At 42.0% G+C, this 14,109-nt stretch overlaps 1 protein-coding gene and 1 pseudogene across 4 annotated transcripts in view; both read left to right on the top strand.

Annotated features, from left to right (window-relative positions):
* tbc1d1 (TBC1 (tre-2/USP6, BUB2, cdc16) domain family, member 1) overlaps window positions 1–5,440 on the top strand; it is a 47,366-nt gene extending 41,926 nt beyond the window's left edge. For all 4 annotated transcript variants that reach the window (XM_065958835.1, XM_020641869.3, XM_065958840.1 and 1 more), the window contains 3 exons: window positions 686–855; window positions 3,608–3,784; window positions 3,874–5,440. In XM_065958835.1, coding sequence (XP_065814907.1) covers window positions 686–855; window positions 3,608–3,784; window positions 3,874–4,170 — 644 coding nt within the window. In that variant the 3' untranslated portion in view covers window positions 4,171–5,440. The remainder of the gene's footprint in view (window positions 1–685; window positions 856–3,607; window positions 3,785–3,873) is intronic.
* A 4,394-nt stretch (window positions 5,441–9,834) lies between these two features.
* LOC136181022 (U2 spliceosomal RNA) lies at window positions 9,835–10,007 on the top strand (annotated as a pseudogene).
* The last annotated feature ends 4,102 nt before the right edge of the window (window positions 10,008–14,109 follow it).

Raw genomic sequence — 14,109 nt, 5'->3', positions numbered from 1 at the left:
TGCAGTTTGGCAGTGGGTCAAAGAAGAAAGGCTGAAGCTTTATTAAAATCACACATTATTTAAATCTAGACGGATGTTTCTCCGAAATAAAATCTCCCATAGTGAGTCAGTTACACGCTGATGTTTTTATCTGTCGTGACCTTTTCACAAGTTGTGTAAATATCATCACACCCACAACCTCCTCATCTACGTCTTTCTCTGTTCATGTCCTAACTTTTCTTTTTCTTCATTCCTTCCTTACTGTTGTTTTCATGCCTAATTTCCTACACAGTGCTCAGTCAGTGAGCCAGACTCACGGGCTCCTCGTGTTCATCCGAGCATGTGCGTGTGTGCGTGCGTGTGTTACATTGAGAAGGCGTCATGGTAGCTATCTTGAGTCTTTCATGTCACACCTCTACTCTTTTTCCTTAATCTGTTGTATGATCGTATGCAATCCTGCCTCACCCTTACTCCACCCTGATGCATTCACAGCACGCACACAAATACACACACCTACTCTGCATATTCACCCTGGCCTTTATTTATGTTTGCTTTAACCTTTCTGTTGACGTCAAAGCATCTATCATTTACCAAAGTCTTTCAGTCACCAATCATCCGGGTAAGCTGTTTGTGAGCGCCTGTCACTATTCATTTTAAGTAACGTCTCACCCCCCGTTCTCATTGTTTCTCTGTCTTATTCTGTCAGATATGTTGTTCCTTCAGGGGTCAGAGGTCATCTTTAAGGTGGCCATGAGCCTGCTTGGGAGCCACAAACCTCTGATCCTGCAACATGAGAACCTGGAGTCTATAGTGGACTTCATCAAGACCACGCTGCCAAACCTGGGCCTGGTGCAGATGGAGAAAACCATCAACCAGGTTAGAACAACAAGCCGTCAGTATGACGTCACTTTAATGACTGGAAACTGGAAAACAATACAGAGTGACTCATCTGTCTGTCGCTGTTTTGCTCACTCAAGAGTATTTATTGTTGATAGTAATTCGTCTTATTTTCGATATGTTTAAGGTGAGAATAGAAAAGGTTATATTTGCTGAGAAATGATCAGAAAAGGTCTGTAATGACTTTATAAATCAAGGGAAACAAATCTAATACTTACAAACTCTCCAGCCTTTAGGAGGTATTCAGATCAAGCTCCATGTTTTTCTACTCCAGTAAACCTGTTTATGGATATGAAAGTTTCCTGAATCAGCTGCATACTAATCTTTAAATGTTTGTTTTACAGGAGTAAAACATTTATAGGTAAACTATTTTCAGCCAAAGAATGAAGACAGACTCAGTACAGTGATTTACTGTAGAAGTGCTCTTCATACTTTACGACTTCACTTTATACTGTATGTCAGACCCATAGATCCATATCGTTATAAAAAAGCACAGATACATTAACAAAGGGATATCATCACTACAACCAAACACCTAGTCAAATATCAGTGAAGTGGAGAAGAAAAGATGCGCGAATATAGCAGGAAATATTCAGGAAAATTTGAGCTCTTTGACATTCAGTATATCACAGGACCGGTGAGCGACCAGTGTGATCTCGATCCATGTAAAGAAACTGCTTCGTACGCTTTACTTCTCGTCAGTATGTTCTTTACCACTTGTTCCCTGATACTGTGAAGACGTCCAATCACACAAAAGCATTTATATAAGGGCATAAAAACTGTCATCAAAGTGTAGGACTCTTTGACTTCCATCAGGGAAAGAACCCTGAGAGGGAGATATGTGAAGAAGCGTTCAGGGGCAGCTGTCCTGAAGAGTTTGAGATTTTGATTAGTTTTTGGACACAAATGGAGGACAGAGGTGGAATAACAAACAAAAGGCTTTAAAAATCAAACAGATGTTAATAGAATTACTGTTGGTTTGGGTTATGTGAAGGGGTGTATATTCACAATAAATGAGTGTGGAAAATCACCAGACTTTCCCAACACCAACATACAGTATCGCTCAACCCTGTTATAGGTTGACTGATAAGGTTTTAGGTTATGTAACCGTTGGATCAGCGTCCAGATGAGATCACCACACGGTGCCTGTCAGATTGTTGTTGTTGTTGTGACTTAAAGGTTTCATCATGAGATCTGACTTTATGACTCATGACGACAATAAAGAGACAAAGTAGTTATAGCTTCATGACACGACAAATAAAACACAATGATAATGATTTGAACCACACCCTCTCCTCTGTGCACTGTTGAAGCGGCAGGTGGAGCGTCAGAGAAGTCGTTACATCACCTTCACCTTTGTTTCAGAAAAAGTGGATCCATTATATGAAAAAAAAAAATGTAGGAGTCATATAAAATGACATTTGACATAAGTGATGAGTCAACCCCATGTAGAGTAGAGAGATGTCATCAAGCCACGCTGTAGTTTAGCAGCTATGCATTTACCTTGTAATTTGACAGAAATGGCAAAGGGTTCATTGACTCATGCTGTAGCTTGCCGGTACTTTCCCTCAAGCGCCACTTATCCACGTCAGGGTGTCTATATGTTCACTGAGGTGTGACTCAAAGTTTCACCACACACACACACACAAAAAAAGGAAGAATCAGGGAGTGTCCCTGCAGGATGTTTGGAGCCTCAAGTGCAAAACAAGTATCCACTGTTTACTTTCTGGTTTGTAGTAAGATGGGAACAAAAACCTGTTAAATGTGAGTCATTTGTGACGTTGACGTTCTGTTCTCGCTCAGGTCATCTCTCCTATCAGTAATGATAACACTGTACTCAATCAGTTAGACTGTAGAGATCTGAGGGGAGCTTCTCACGTCTCTGTCATTGTTAGTAGGAAGTTTAAAAAAAAAAAAGAGAAACTAACAAATGAAATTCTGATATTTTTACCTAGATCTTACAGTCTGATTGATTCTAATGTTTTGGTCGTCTGTAGCAACAAGGAATCTGTACTGATATTTCTGGTCCGCTCAGTTTGGCAAATAAAGTTGTAAAAATCATTTTTAACTCAGATTAAAATCAGTTTTTTCTTTTCCTTATGAAAAATAGTCTTTAACATTTTTCCCCTAATGAAAAAAGCGAGACTATAAAGGTGCTCTTATGTACATAGATACGATAAGATCGATGCGATAAGATGGGATGGAATATGATGCACTTTAATGTTCCCTGAAGGAAGTTTGTCTTGGGCTCCACTTGATTAATTTTTAAGAGCAAGAACAATAGCAATCTGTGCTGGTCACACGCATTGCTTCCTGGTACATGTAGACACTGCAGGCACGGCGGCATCAGAATGAGAACTCGTCTTTCTTCCTTCTTCCTACGTAAAGAACACACCAAGGATTTGATTGCTTATGCGTTTGCATGCTAATGCCTGTTTAAAGTTTGATAAAAGCCTAGTCGTTAAATGACTGCTGAGCAGATCAAATATTGCATAAATGCTGATCCGTCGTACCTGAGCTGCTCCCTACACAGAATGTTTCCCTGCTTACAATCAAATCCTGCTAAACGCATGTGGACAATTAAACTCGGACTAGAAACAGAAACTTAGATGATTCTGATACCCAGGAAGTTGAAAATGATCATATAAAAATATGATTATGATATGTCAGGAAACATATATGATAAATATGTTTCCTGACATTGTGAAAACGTCTTGTGTTTTCTCCACAGGTGTGTGAGATGGATGTGTCCAAGCAGCTGCAGGCCTACGAGGTGGAGTATCACGTCCTGCAGGATGAGATGCTGGACACGCCCCCCACCCTCAACCAACACCAGAGAGCTGCGCAGCTGGAGAGGACCAATCAGAGCCTCCGACAGCAGAACCTTGACCTGCTCGAGGAGCTGCAGGTACACACAGACTCCCATGGATACACAGTGTCACCTTCTCTTGCACTCTATGTTTCTTGTTTTAACCATTTCCCCCCCCCCCCCATCAGGTGTCTCACGCTTGTGTCTGCAGCTTGGAGAGCCGCTTGGAGTCTCTCGTACAGTCAGAGGGCCGCCTGAAGGAGCAGGTTTCTGCCCTGCAAGAGGAGAAGAAGCAGCTCGCGAGCACCGTCACACGCTTACAGGACCTGCTCACCAGCCTCGGCATTCACAACAACCCCGATGGACACACACTCCCCTCACCCTCTGAAAGACACACAACCACAGAGAATGTGGAGGGGCTGGGAAACAGAACTGTGGACTCTCTCCCTCACCATCACCCTCTGGCTCTTCCAGAGGGCTCATAACCGCACCTCATACTTTTCCAAATGGTTAGGTTGAGCGGAGGAGGAGCCGGGTGTGGAGATGTGGAGGTGCTGAGGAGGAGAAGGTTGAGGGAGATGTTGAGACGACTCTTTACCTCCACCTTTATCCTGTTTCTAGCTTGTGAATGTTTTAATAAAAAAAGAGGAAACTCTGAGGAAGTTGGACCTAATAGAGAGTAGAGAAGAAATAGAACAAAAATGGGGATGAGGTTAAAGAGAAAGTAGAAATGAAGGATAGAAACTGTAATATTATCCCAAAACGACACGAGTGCTATATCAGCTCTCTTAAAAAAAAAAAAAAAAGAAAAAAAAAAAGAAATGAACCTTATTATCTGACCAACAATCCCCAAAGATAGCACTGTCCCATCGGGTCTCTACTGTCCAAACTACAGTTACATTTGCACCTGGAATGTCCGTTTGTCTGTGAATGTCTCCAATGTGTGTGTTTTAGTTGCAACACGGCAAAAAGAAAAGCCAAAGAATGTCCTCCTTGTTACCAAACAAGCTCGCAAAAATACCGTGTCATTGAACACCCGCACATGTAACAATGAAAGTAATCGAAAGATTCAATGAAAGATTGGAATTCAATGTCCAAAGAAATAAAAAAAAAGAGAAGCGAGCTAAAGGGACAGATGAAGAAGAGACAAAGTTTCATTTTGTTCATCTGGTAGAAGTTGAATATGACAATGATAAATGATATTAGATCTTGGTGCTTATATTCAAAGAGCAGAGGGGAACTATTTCTGATTCTCTTCAGTATTCCAAAGTTTGTAACCTTATCCTAACCGGTCTCAACCTTATGTAGCTACAGTATGTTGAAGGCAGAAAAAACACAACACCATCACCACCTTCCAGTTCGGTCCATGCTTGTAGAAAGTTGAAATGAATGTCAGTTCACCAGAAAAAGCTGTGCCCTTGTAGTGCACATCCCCACAGATCAGTTACTTTGAATAAGAACAGAAAGAAACTTAATGTCTGAAACTTCACACAGGAAACCTCTGCTGTGGAGACAATCTGTCAGCTACGAGTCATTTACTGTATTCATCACACTGAGCTCCGTCGGGCCGAGCTCCTGCTTGGTGTGTTTCCATGTTAACGTCTTTTTGTGTTGCTGTGTGCGTGTTCACAAATCTGTTGATTTACACTGTAAAGAAATGTTGCTTTTACTCCAGACTCTCATTGCACATTTTGTTTTAATTATTGTAATTCTGTACTTTAAAAATACATTTCATATCCTTTGAGCACATCAGAAGCCAGTGTTGTTGTTTTGGTTTTTTTTTCTCACGCGTTTGCCTTCATGTGTCAGGTGTCATGTGACTGATGAGGATTGTGGATGGTGTAGATTGTACCACCTCCTGTCCAAACATGTCAGTCACTTTGAACGCCAATATTGGGTTTCAAGCATATGGAAGTTCACTGTACACAGTATTTAAAACACAGACATGCAGCTCTTTCCAGGAACTCCTCCACGGCTCGAGAGAAAGACATGTCTGGACAAAGGTGTGGCTCTGTTTGAGTGCATGTACAGTACACACAGAAATAGCAACTAGAGCAGAACCTGAGACAAAAAAAATCTATAAAAATACAGGTGAAATAAGAATTGTGTTTGAAATGATAAGTCCTCTCAGGTAATTGTCTTACAACCTTCAGAAAAATATAAAATATTTTACACATTTTCTGCCAATTTTGTACGAACATTTTGGCTTTTTTTTTTTTTTTTTTTTTTAAAGATTCCTAAGTTGACAGGAGTTTACAATGACGTTAGAGCTCCCAGCAAGACTTTTGTCTCCTGACTTTCCTGTTTGAGGGCCTCTGAATGAACCCACTAATCAGACAGCTGGTGATGCTGGAGCCGACTTCTTATCCGGGTGTTTTTCTGTGTGTGCACATCAGCATAAGTAACAAAAATCCTTCCCTAAAGGCGATCACAGATTATTAAGTTGGTGTCTAAAATATTTAAACGTACTATTGTTTAGTTTGTGGGTTCATTTTTTGGGTCAGATTTCAAAATTATCTTTGCCAATGACTTTGTTTTCTCACAGCTGTGTTTCAGAGGTCAATGATGGACTAAAGTAATGTGGTTCAAGGCTTGTTGTTGGCTAAGTTCAACCTTGAAGTGTCTTTGACAAACCGTATCTTTCGGTGTTGAAAAATTAAACCGATGCACAAGTGCAAAAGAAACTGCAGTTCATCAAGTGTCCACGAGAGGCAGACTCCAAAAAATATATATAATAAAAATAAACATGTTTACACCCTGGTTAATAAAATAACTCAGTAACTAAAACTTAATTTTTAGTGGGCCAAACTGTGCAGAGGTTGGCATTTTTTCTTTTTCATCCTTTTTTTACATGAACCCTGAGTTATTCATATTTTGGGGTGCGGTTAAGACGACTGAAGGAGGCTAAAGGCCCATCTCAACTCCAACTTTTTCTCCTGGCGCTAGATTTATTTAAAGTTTAGGTGGAAATAGAATTTCCAATATGGTGACCATCGTTTGGCCTAAAATCACCTGTTCATAAACTAACGTCCATGTTTCATACAGTTTATGGTCTCTGCTGTCGTCAGTGAATCAAAGTGCGATGCTTCTGTAGATTGGCCTAGCTCTTGGGTCGCATGCCATTTACTGTACTAAGGCTATAGTCCTCCAGTCCTCCTGCGGCCTAGTCAGACCTGGGGTCTCCTATCATTCCTCACTCCATATCCCTATATGCTGCTTTATTAACTGTCCTAATGGAGGCAAGAAGCCAACAAATAAATATAATAAAAGCAAAATGCTGGTAAGGACTACTTGTGTGATAGCTCCCAGACAGCTGATGAAATGTTGCTCTTTAAATGACTTTTGACCTTTCCTAGACGAGATCAGACAGAAGACTCTGAGGGATCAGCAGAAGAATCCCGCTGTCATTAATCAAAGACCATAATTAATTCTTTCAGTGCCTCTGATGACTGTGCTTTAAAGACACAGCTTAAGAGTTGATCCAAAGCAAACACTCCTCCTGGACGGAGATTTCCACCGAGCAGCAACAAAGCGAGTCAGGTTCTTGAGGAGCACGCCCTCCTGAGCGATCGGCAGGTAGACTGTAGACTGATGTGAACACACCCTGAAGACCACCTGAGCCCGCCTCACCCAGGCTCCACTAATCTGCGATGATCTCTCCGGTGTTTATGTGGATTTTATTTTTAAGCCTCGTAACCCCTGACCGAGCAGCCCTGCCCATGTCGTGTGTGTGCCTGTGTTTAAAGCTCAGTTATGATGCAGGGCTGTTGTGATGTGTGTGCGTGTTTGTTTTTGTCCACACCTGCTGGATCAGAGCTCCTGATTCTAAAGAACTACAAGTTCTTGTGTGACTGTGGTTAAAACTTGGCATCTGTGGGCAGATTTTTTCTTAATTCCCTGGTAGAGTGAACAGAGAGGCAGCATGTGCACTCAAAGAATGCATTTGCGGTGTGTAAACAAAGCGCGTGAGTACAGTGTGCATCTGCGTGTGTTTGTGTCTCTCTGCCGGGCCGAGTAAAGTGCCAGGAGCTGTGACGTTGCCTCGAGTTTTGTTTTATTTGACTTGGCATCCATTTATCCCTCTCCACCTCAGCTCAGCCCTGCCCTGCACCGCGCTCCACCACATGCACATATCCTCCTACAACCCCGACAAACCACACTCTGAGAGGGCCAGAGAGAGAGAGCTTTTCAATCTGTAAACGTTTGTAATATGTAGATTTAGAGACATTGAAGGCTCTAAAACTACCGAAGTCCTAAAACTGAATTTGTGATTAGTGGGAGTCTGCTGCTCCAAAACACAAAAGTAAATATGCAGAACAAAATCTTTGCATTTAAATGCTTGAGAATTCTGGATTAAAGCTCTTAATCTGTGTGTGTGTGTGGGAAGTAGCATTAGATATGAATATTTGAATGACAGGTAAAATCTGGTAATGAATGATCAACATAACAATCTTGAAATAATTGTAGATAATAGCTTTGTTTGAGTGAAGTGTGTGGAGCTTATTAAATATCAGTTATCCCTGTGTTGTAACCCCTCTTCTTCCTCTCCCTTCTTCACCACCTCCTCTGTCTCTGTCTCTTGTCTATCTTGTCATGTGGGCGGCTGGGGGCGGCTGCAGCTCAGTTGGTAGAGTCGGTCCCCCAGCTCCTGCAGCCACATGTCCGATGTGTCCTTGGTCAAGACACTAAACCCCGAGTTGCTCCCGCTGCTTTGGCGGTGGCTTATGAATGTGTAGAAATGGTTAATACTGATGGAGACTTTCCACAGCAGCCTCTGCCATCAGGGTTAGGGTGTGTAGGTGTGACTTGTGGTGTAAAAAAAAGCACTTTGAGGAGTCAGAAGACTAGAAAAGAACTCTACAAGCTCAAGCCCATTTATCATTTCCTCTCTCTTCGTCACCACCTCCTCTGTCTCTGGCTTTCCTTCACGCTCTTGTCGTGTGTTTCTGTTCCTCCCAAAGTGGAGCTTTGATGTCTTGTCACTGCGTCTGTCTCAGTGAGGGATGTAGACACAGTTAGTAACCTTTGATATTGATGTAAATGTTGCTGATGCAATAAGAATCCTGGAATGAAAATAGATCCTCACTTTAACAGTAACTTTCCCTTTTTAAGGAAAACAAAAAAAAGATGCAAACACATATAGATGAGACCACCTTTAAATTCTGTAGTTACCGTCTCCATGTGTGGATTCAGCTGCCCAACCAAGAGAAACCTGCTCTGTGTTTGAGATAACATCTGTTATGAATTGATGACATGACAGCTCAGTATTAATCAGCACACCTTTACACACCATTGAACACCAACCTGATCCTTTTATGTGGCGTATAAAGTGATTTAGGTGGCTGTAATCATTAATGACGCTCATCATTAAAGACATTTCTTGACACATCAGGTGCTGGGATGAGAGGTGACAGCTCAGTCCAAAAGGTCAAACAGAGTCAGTAACGGCTCATAAAGCAGTAAACATTGATAAGGAAGCTACTTCACCCACAACACCTTCAGCCATAAAGAGAGCTACTGACTGTACCTGAGCTGTGACACCTTCAGTCTGACTTAAACTGGCTTTTTAATATGAAATGGAAGAAAAAAAAAATGTATAACATGGATTTTGAATAAGCTTGATAAACTTGCACTTGTCCATCTGATAGCCTGAAGGTTTCTATCACACGCCCGACGTACGGAGGGGATAGTCCTCAAACGTTCCGGGCACGTTGCTGCATGTCATTCCCCACTCACTCATCACACTTTTACTCTTATCATCTGTTCTCCTCTTTAATAATTTATACTGACTTTATGACAGGGATTATAAATCTTTGGAACACCAGCACTGCAGATGACATATTTCATACTTTAAAAGACACAACAGGTAGACGAATCAGAAGACACTGCAGCCAGCCATTTTTTTTTTATTTCTCTTTGAAATATTTCTTTTGTTATTTTTGAATACTGTGTGCAACTGTTGCACACAGTATTCAAGCCTCTCAGGGGTCACACACGTCCTCTGCGAGTCCTCTGCAGAACTTTTTCATATTTGCACTGTAACTTAAACGACATGTTATCGTGTTGTAGTCTTTACAGCTTTGACTCAATTGTCTGTACGACAAAACGCACAATGTACTTTTCCTTGCAATCACTTTCTATGTATTTGTACTTAGTCTTCAGCAATTGGCCGAGACGAAGTGTAGTAGCTGTTCTTATCTTATCTGATACATCCTCTAGCCGGGCACCGTATATTAAATTGATTTAAGGACCTGCAGGTGGTACAGGTCAACTCCATGCATTGACTTGGTATTGTAGTCTCTCGAGGAACATTGCACCTCCCTCTCAACAGCCCCATGGCTACTGAGGACACCTTCACGTTTCTGGGATCCACAAACTTTGGGACCTGAAGTGAGCCTCCCACAAACACACTATCAGGAAAACCGTCCACAGGGGATGTAGTTCCTGCGCCAGCTCGGGATGTTCAGAGTCCCTCAGGAGCTGCTGATCATGTTTTACACCGCCAAATTCCAATCTATTTGCTGGATGTCCATCACTGTTCGGTTTGCCACCAAACAGGAGAGACATGAAAAAAGAAACGGACACACCCCGGACACACAACTGTTTGAACTCCCCTCTGGTAGGCGGTACAGAGCACAGTCCACCAAAAGAAACCAGACACAAGAGCAGTTTCTTTCCACAGAAGTGTATAAATAACCCTGCAGCATAAACATCCACAGGGCCGTAAATAAGATTTTTTATATTGACTCATGTAAATTACATCCCCTCATCCGTCTTCATACCATGCAGGCTGTTTTTAACGTATAAACCATAGACTCAATATAAACATAGATGGAGCCTGAGTGACGTCACCCATTGGTTACTGAAGAGGGGTTTGAAGGCGGTTGCCATGCTGGAGAACAACAGGATGTGAGATGGAGGTTTGAGCCTCCACACAAACAGCTACAACGCGCCCGCCCATCGGTCAGGTCAGCCACATGACGTATTATCAATAACTCTTATACTTCATAAAATGCATGCCAATAAAGACATAAGCTCTTCAGACCTTTTTTGTTAAACCAGGCTGTACATGTTTAACTCTGCTGTAAACATTTTTGAAATGTACGTGTACGTACTTGTGACTAATCATTACTCCCCAATTAAGCTCACACTTCAAACGCTCAAACAAATCATCACCTGTTATTTCCTAAACATGTACAATCATCACAGTCCCTCCTGTGTGACATCTGTTTGCCCGTGACTGTGGTTTTTTAAAAAAAAAAATTATTTCAGACATTGCAGTGAGAGCGTGGGACGTTTGGTGTGATTTGGTTTTCCCCCTCACTCCTTCCCCTCTGTCGCCTTCACTCTCTGCACACCTGCCTGCATTGAAGCACTCAACAACTCCTACAAGAAGTCTGCACAAACTGTCAGTCTCTGTTGGATCGTTGTGCCGTTCATGGTTTGTTTGTGGAAGAAGTCCAGCAGCGCTAGTTTAGCATTTATGCCAGGCCTTAACAACTCAGCTGTTTGTTCACCTTCACAGTAACGTTGACTTGCTGTTTCCCCCGTCTCCAGGATCTCCATTTTCTGAGCCCGCCTTGCCTACTACAAATCCTCCCCACAGAACACTCCCTATAGCTCCCTGCTCTGGACCCCCACCAACTTCGCCTTCACCATCCCCTGCAAGCGATGACACTTAACCTCGCCTGGGTTCAGCAGTAACTTATGACAAGAATCCTCCTATATCACATTGTCCTTGAAAGAAAACCTTATTAAAATATCCAATAAATGAATGGGTCGTCCAAGGATACAAATGTATTTGATGGTTCAGTTGTGTTTATTCTGCATTTCTCTCTGAGTGTTTGTATCAGTGAGCTGTCATCATAGAGGAAAGATTGGTTTGAAAATGAAAGAACCGCCTCGTTCAAAGTGTCGGTTAGGAAATTGCACATGTATCCCACCCTGTGCATTTCAACATCAGTGTGCGTGTGTGTGTGTGTGTGTGTGTGTGTGTGTGTGTGTGTGTGAGAGAGTGTGTGTGTGTGTGTGTGTGCACATACCACCTACAGATTGCAGCTCTACATGTCTAAACTGCTAGTTAACATGTTACAGTTGCAAAATGTTGAGTTCAGTTGATGACACACACATTCCACTGATATCTGATTAAAATGCAATATCACTTTTTGGGTATGCAAGGGTGTGTGTGTGTGCGTGTGTGTGCGTGTGTGTGTGTGTGTGTGTGTGTGCGTGTGCTATTTTTAAATTGTTCTTTTTTATGCTAATTAAAACCGTTTTGTTTCTTTTTTCAGACTTCTGCAGCAGAAACTTTGGCTGACATTTCGTCATTGAGTCTATAAGTATGAAACACTGCTGCTCTGATAAAAGTTTCCAATGAGGTTCTCACTTATAATTTGTGCTGCATGCATAGATTAAAAGAGATTATCAGACACGCTAAACAGCAGCAAATATATCTTTTTTTGTTCATGGTTTTTTAATGTATGAGTCCCAAGAGTTGATGTGCACACATGTTGCCATGTTGGGGACACTGAAGCTGTTTATCCAGCTCTGCATCATCTAGAATCCATTATGTCTGAAGCAGTTCGCTTTCCGCTTTAATCTCTGCAACACCTGTTGGTGTGCTGTTTGCCTAACAAACCAAAGGGCGTCTGAAACAGCCATGTGGGGGTGCCTTAAAACAGCCTATCTTCTCTGGGCAAAACAAAAACAAACCATAACTGACAGAAATCAAAACTTAGAAGGAGGACATACTGTCTGCTGCGTTGTTGTGAGAGGAGCCATCACTTCTACATATCATGTTTCCTTAATGTCTGTTGATGCAGTAAGGTCATTTTATGATTATAGATATCTTACATATTGGTGCTTCATATTGAGTTCCCCTGTACTGTGTGCACGGTAAAGACATTAGATAATTAGACCAAAACTTTTTTTTCTGTACCAGTCAGTAAACACGTTTAATTCTGCTATTAAACTGAATTTTTCAATTTGTGGACACTTAAGGAACTACATTTTGTTGCACTTCCACATTAGCTTCATTTTTCAATACTGGTAGCTTGAGCAGGAAGAGAGCTGTGGCTCAGTTGGTAGAGTTGGTCGTCTCTCAACTTGAAGGTCAGGGGTTCAATCCCCAGCTCCTGCAGCTCCATGTCCAATGTGTCTTTAGCCAAGACACTTTACCTTGAATTGCTCCTGGTGCTTAGTCTGCGACGTATGATGATGATCAATGAATGGGATTAGATACTTCTGATCGACACTTTACAAAGCAGCCTCTGCCATCAGTGTGTGAATGTGTAGGTGTGACCTGCGGTGTAAAAGAGCTTCGAGCAGTCTGAAGACTAGAAAAGAGCTCTACAAGCTAAAGTCCATTTACCAAGTGAGGGGCAGAGAGATGTGAATGAATAAGTGAGAAACAATTTTCCTGCTGGAAATATTCTGAGCTTGATTTTAAAAAGTCTTCCACCAATAAAGGAAATATAAGGAAGTAGATCATTTTTTACTCATGTATTTGCCTTCGGGTTAGCCGTGAGTCTTTTGATTCCTTCAGTGACTCTTTGTTCTCACAATTCACACTGCCAACCAACACTTGACATCTGAAATGCATCCTGCCCTTATAGATCTGATGAAGCAACACTTGTAGTATTAAGATCAACTTTATTTACGATTTAGATTGACGCGTTCATCAATTGGACCCCTGAACTTTCCCTCTGTTTACCAGGCAGAAGCAGAACCACTGAGGCAGTGAAGGGATCTGGTGCTGAAGGGCAAGGCACCAGAGAACGGCATCTCCCATTGCTCCATATTAAAAATCATTCACCTTCCTATAACTCTGTCTGTTACATTAATGAAGCAGGAGATAAAATGCTGGTTGTCTGGTTGATCAATGCTTTATGAATAGTTTGTTTACATTCTGTAAATGTGTCATATTTTAAAGATCATGTTTTGTATCAACGTTAAGTGGTTTAAATGAAATTACTTGGGCGGATGATAGGATCTTTTGTGAATGAGTTCAGTAGATGGGGGTTATTTTCTTCCTCTGACTTTTCCTTAAATCCACAGTCCGCAGCAGAGACTTCAGCAGCGACCTCAGGGTGAAACTGAGGCTCAGATTATGAAAGAGATTAAAGTGGACCTGCTGAGTCACAAACTGCTAACACGGAGCAGCAGGCAGAGCAGAGACAAGACCTCCTCTCTGGAAAACTGGAACGGATGATGTTACAGTGTGTGTGTGTGTGTGTGTGTGTGTGTGTGTGTGTGTGTGTGTGTGTGTGTGTGTGTGTGTGTGTGTGTGTGTGTGTGTGTGTGTGTGTGTGTGTGTGTGTAAGGGTGTTTCTGTTTGTTGTAGAAGGTCAGGCGCCACAGTTTGGGTGTGACCACCGCTGTCCCGTCAGCACATCGAGTGTCCACAAAACCCCTCCCTTTACCCC

The sequence above is a fragment of the Labrus bergylta genome, chromosome 1 (genome assembly GCF_963930695.1).
Source record: "Labrus bergylta chromosome 1, fLabBer1.1, whole genome shotgun sequence".
NCBI lineage: Eukaryota > Metazoa > Chordata > Actinopteri > Labriformes > Labridae > Labrus > Labrus bergylta.
This window is presented reverse-complemented; position numbering and strand designations above follow the sequence as displayed.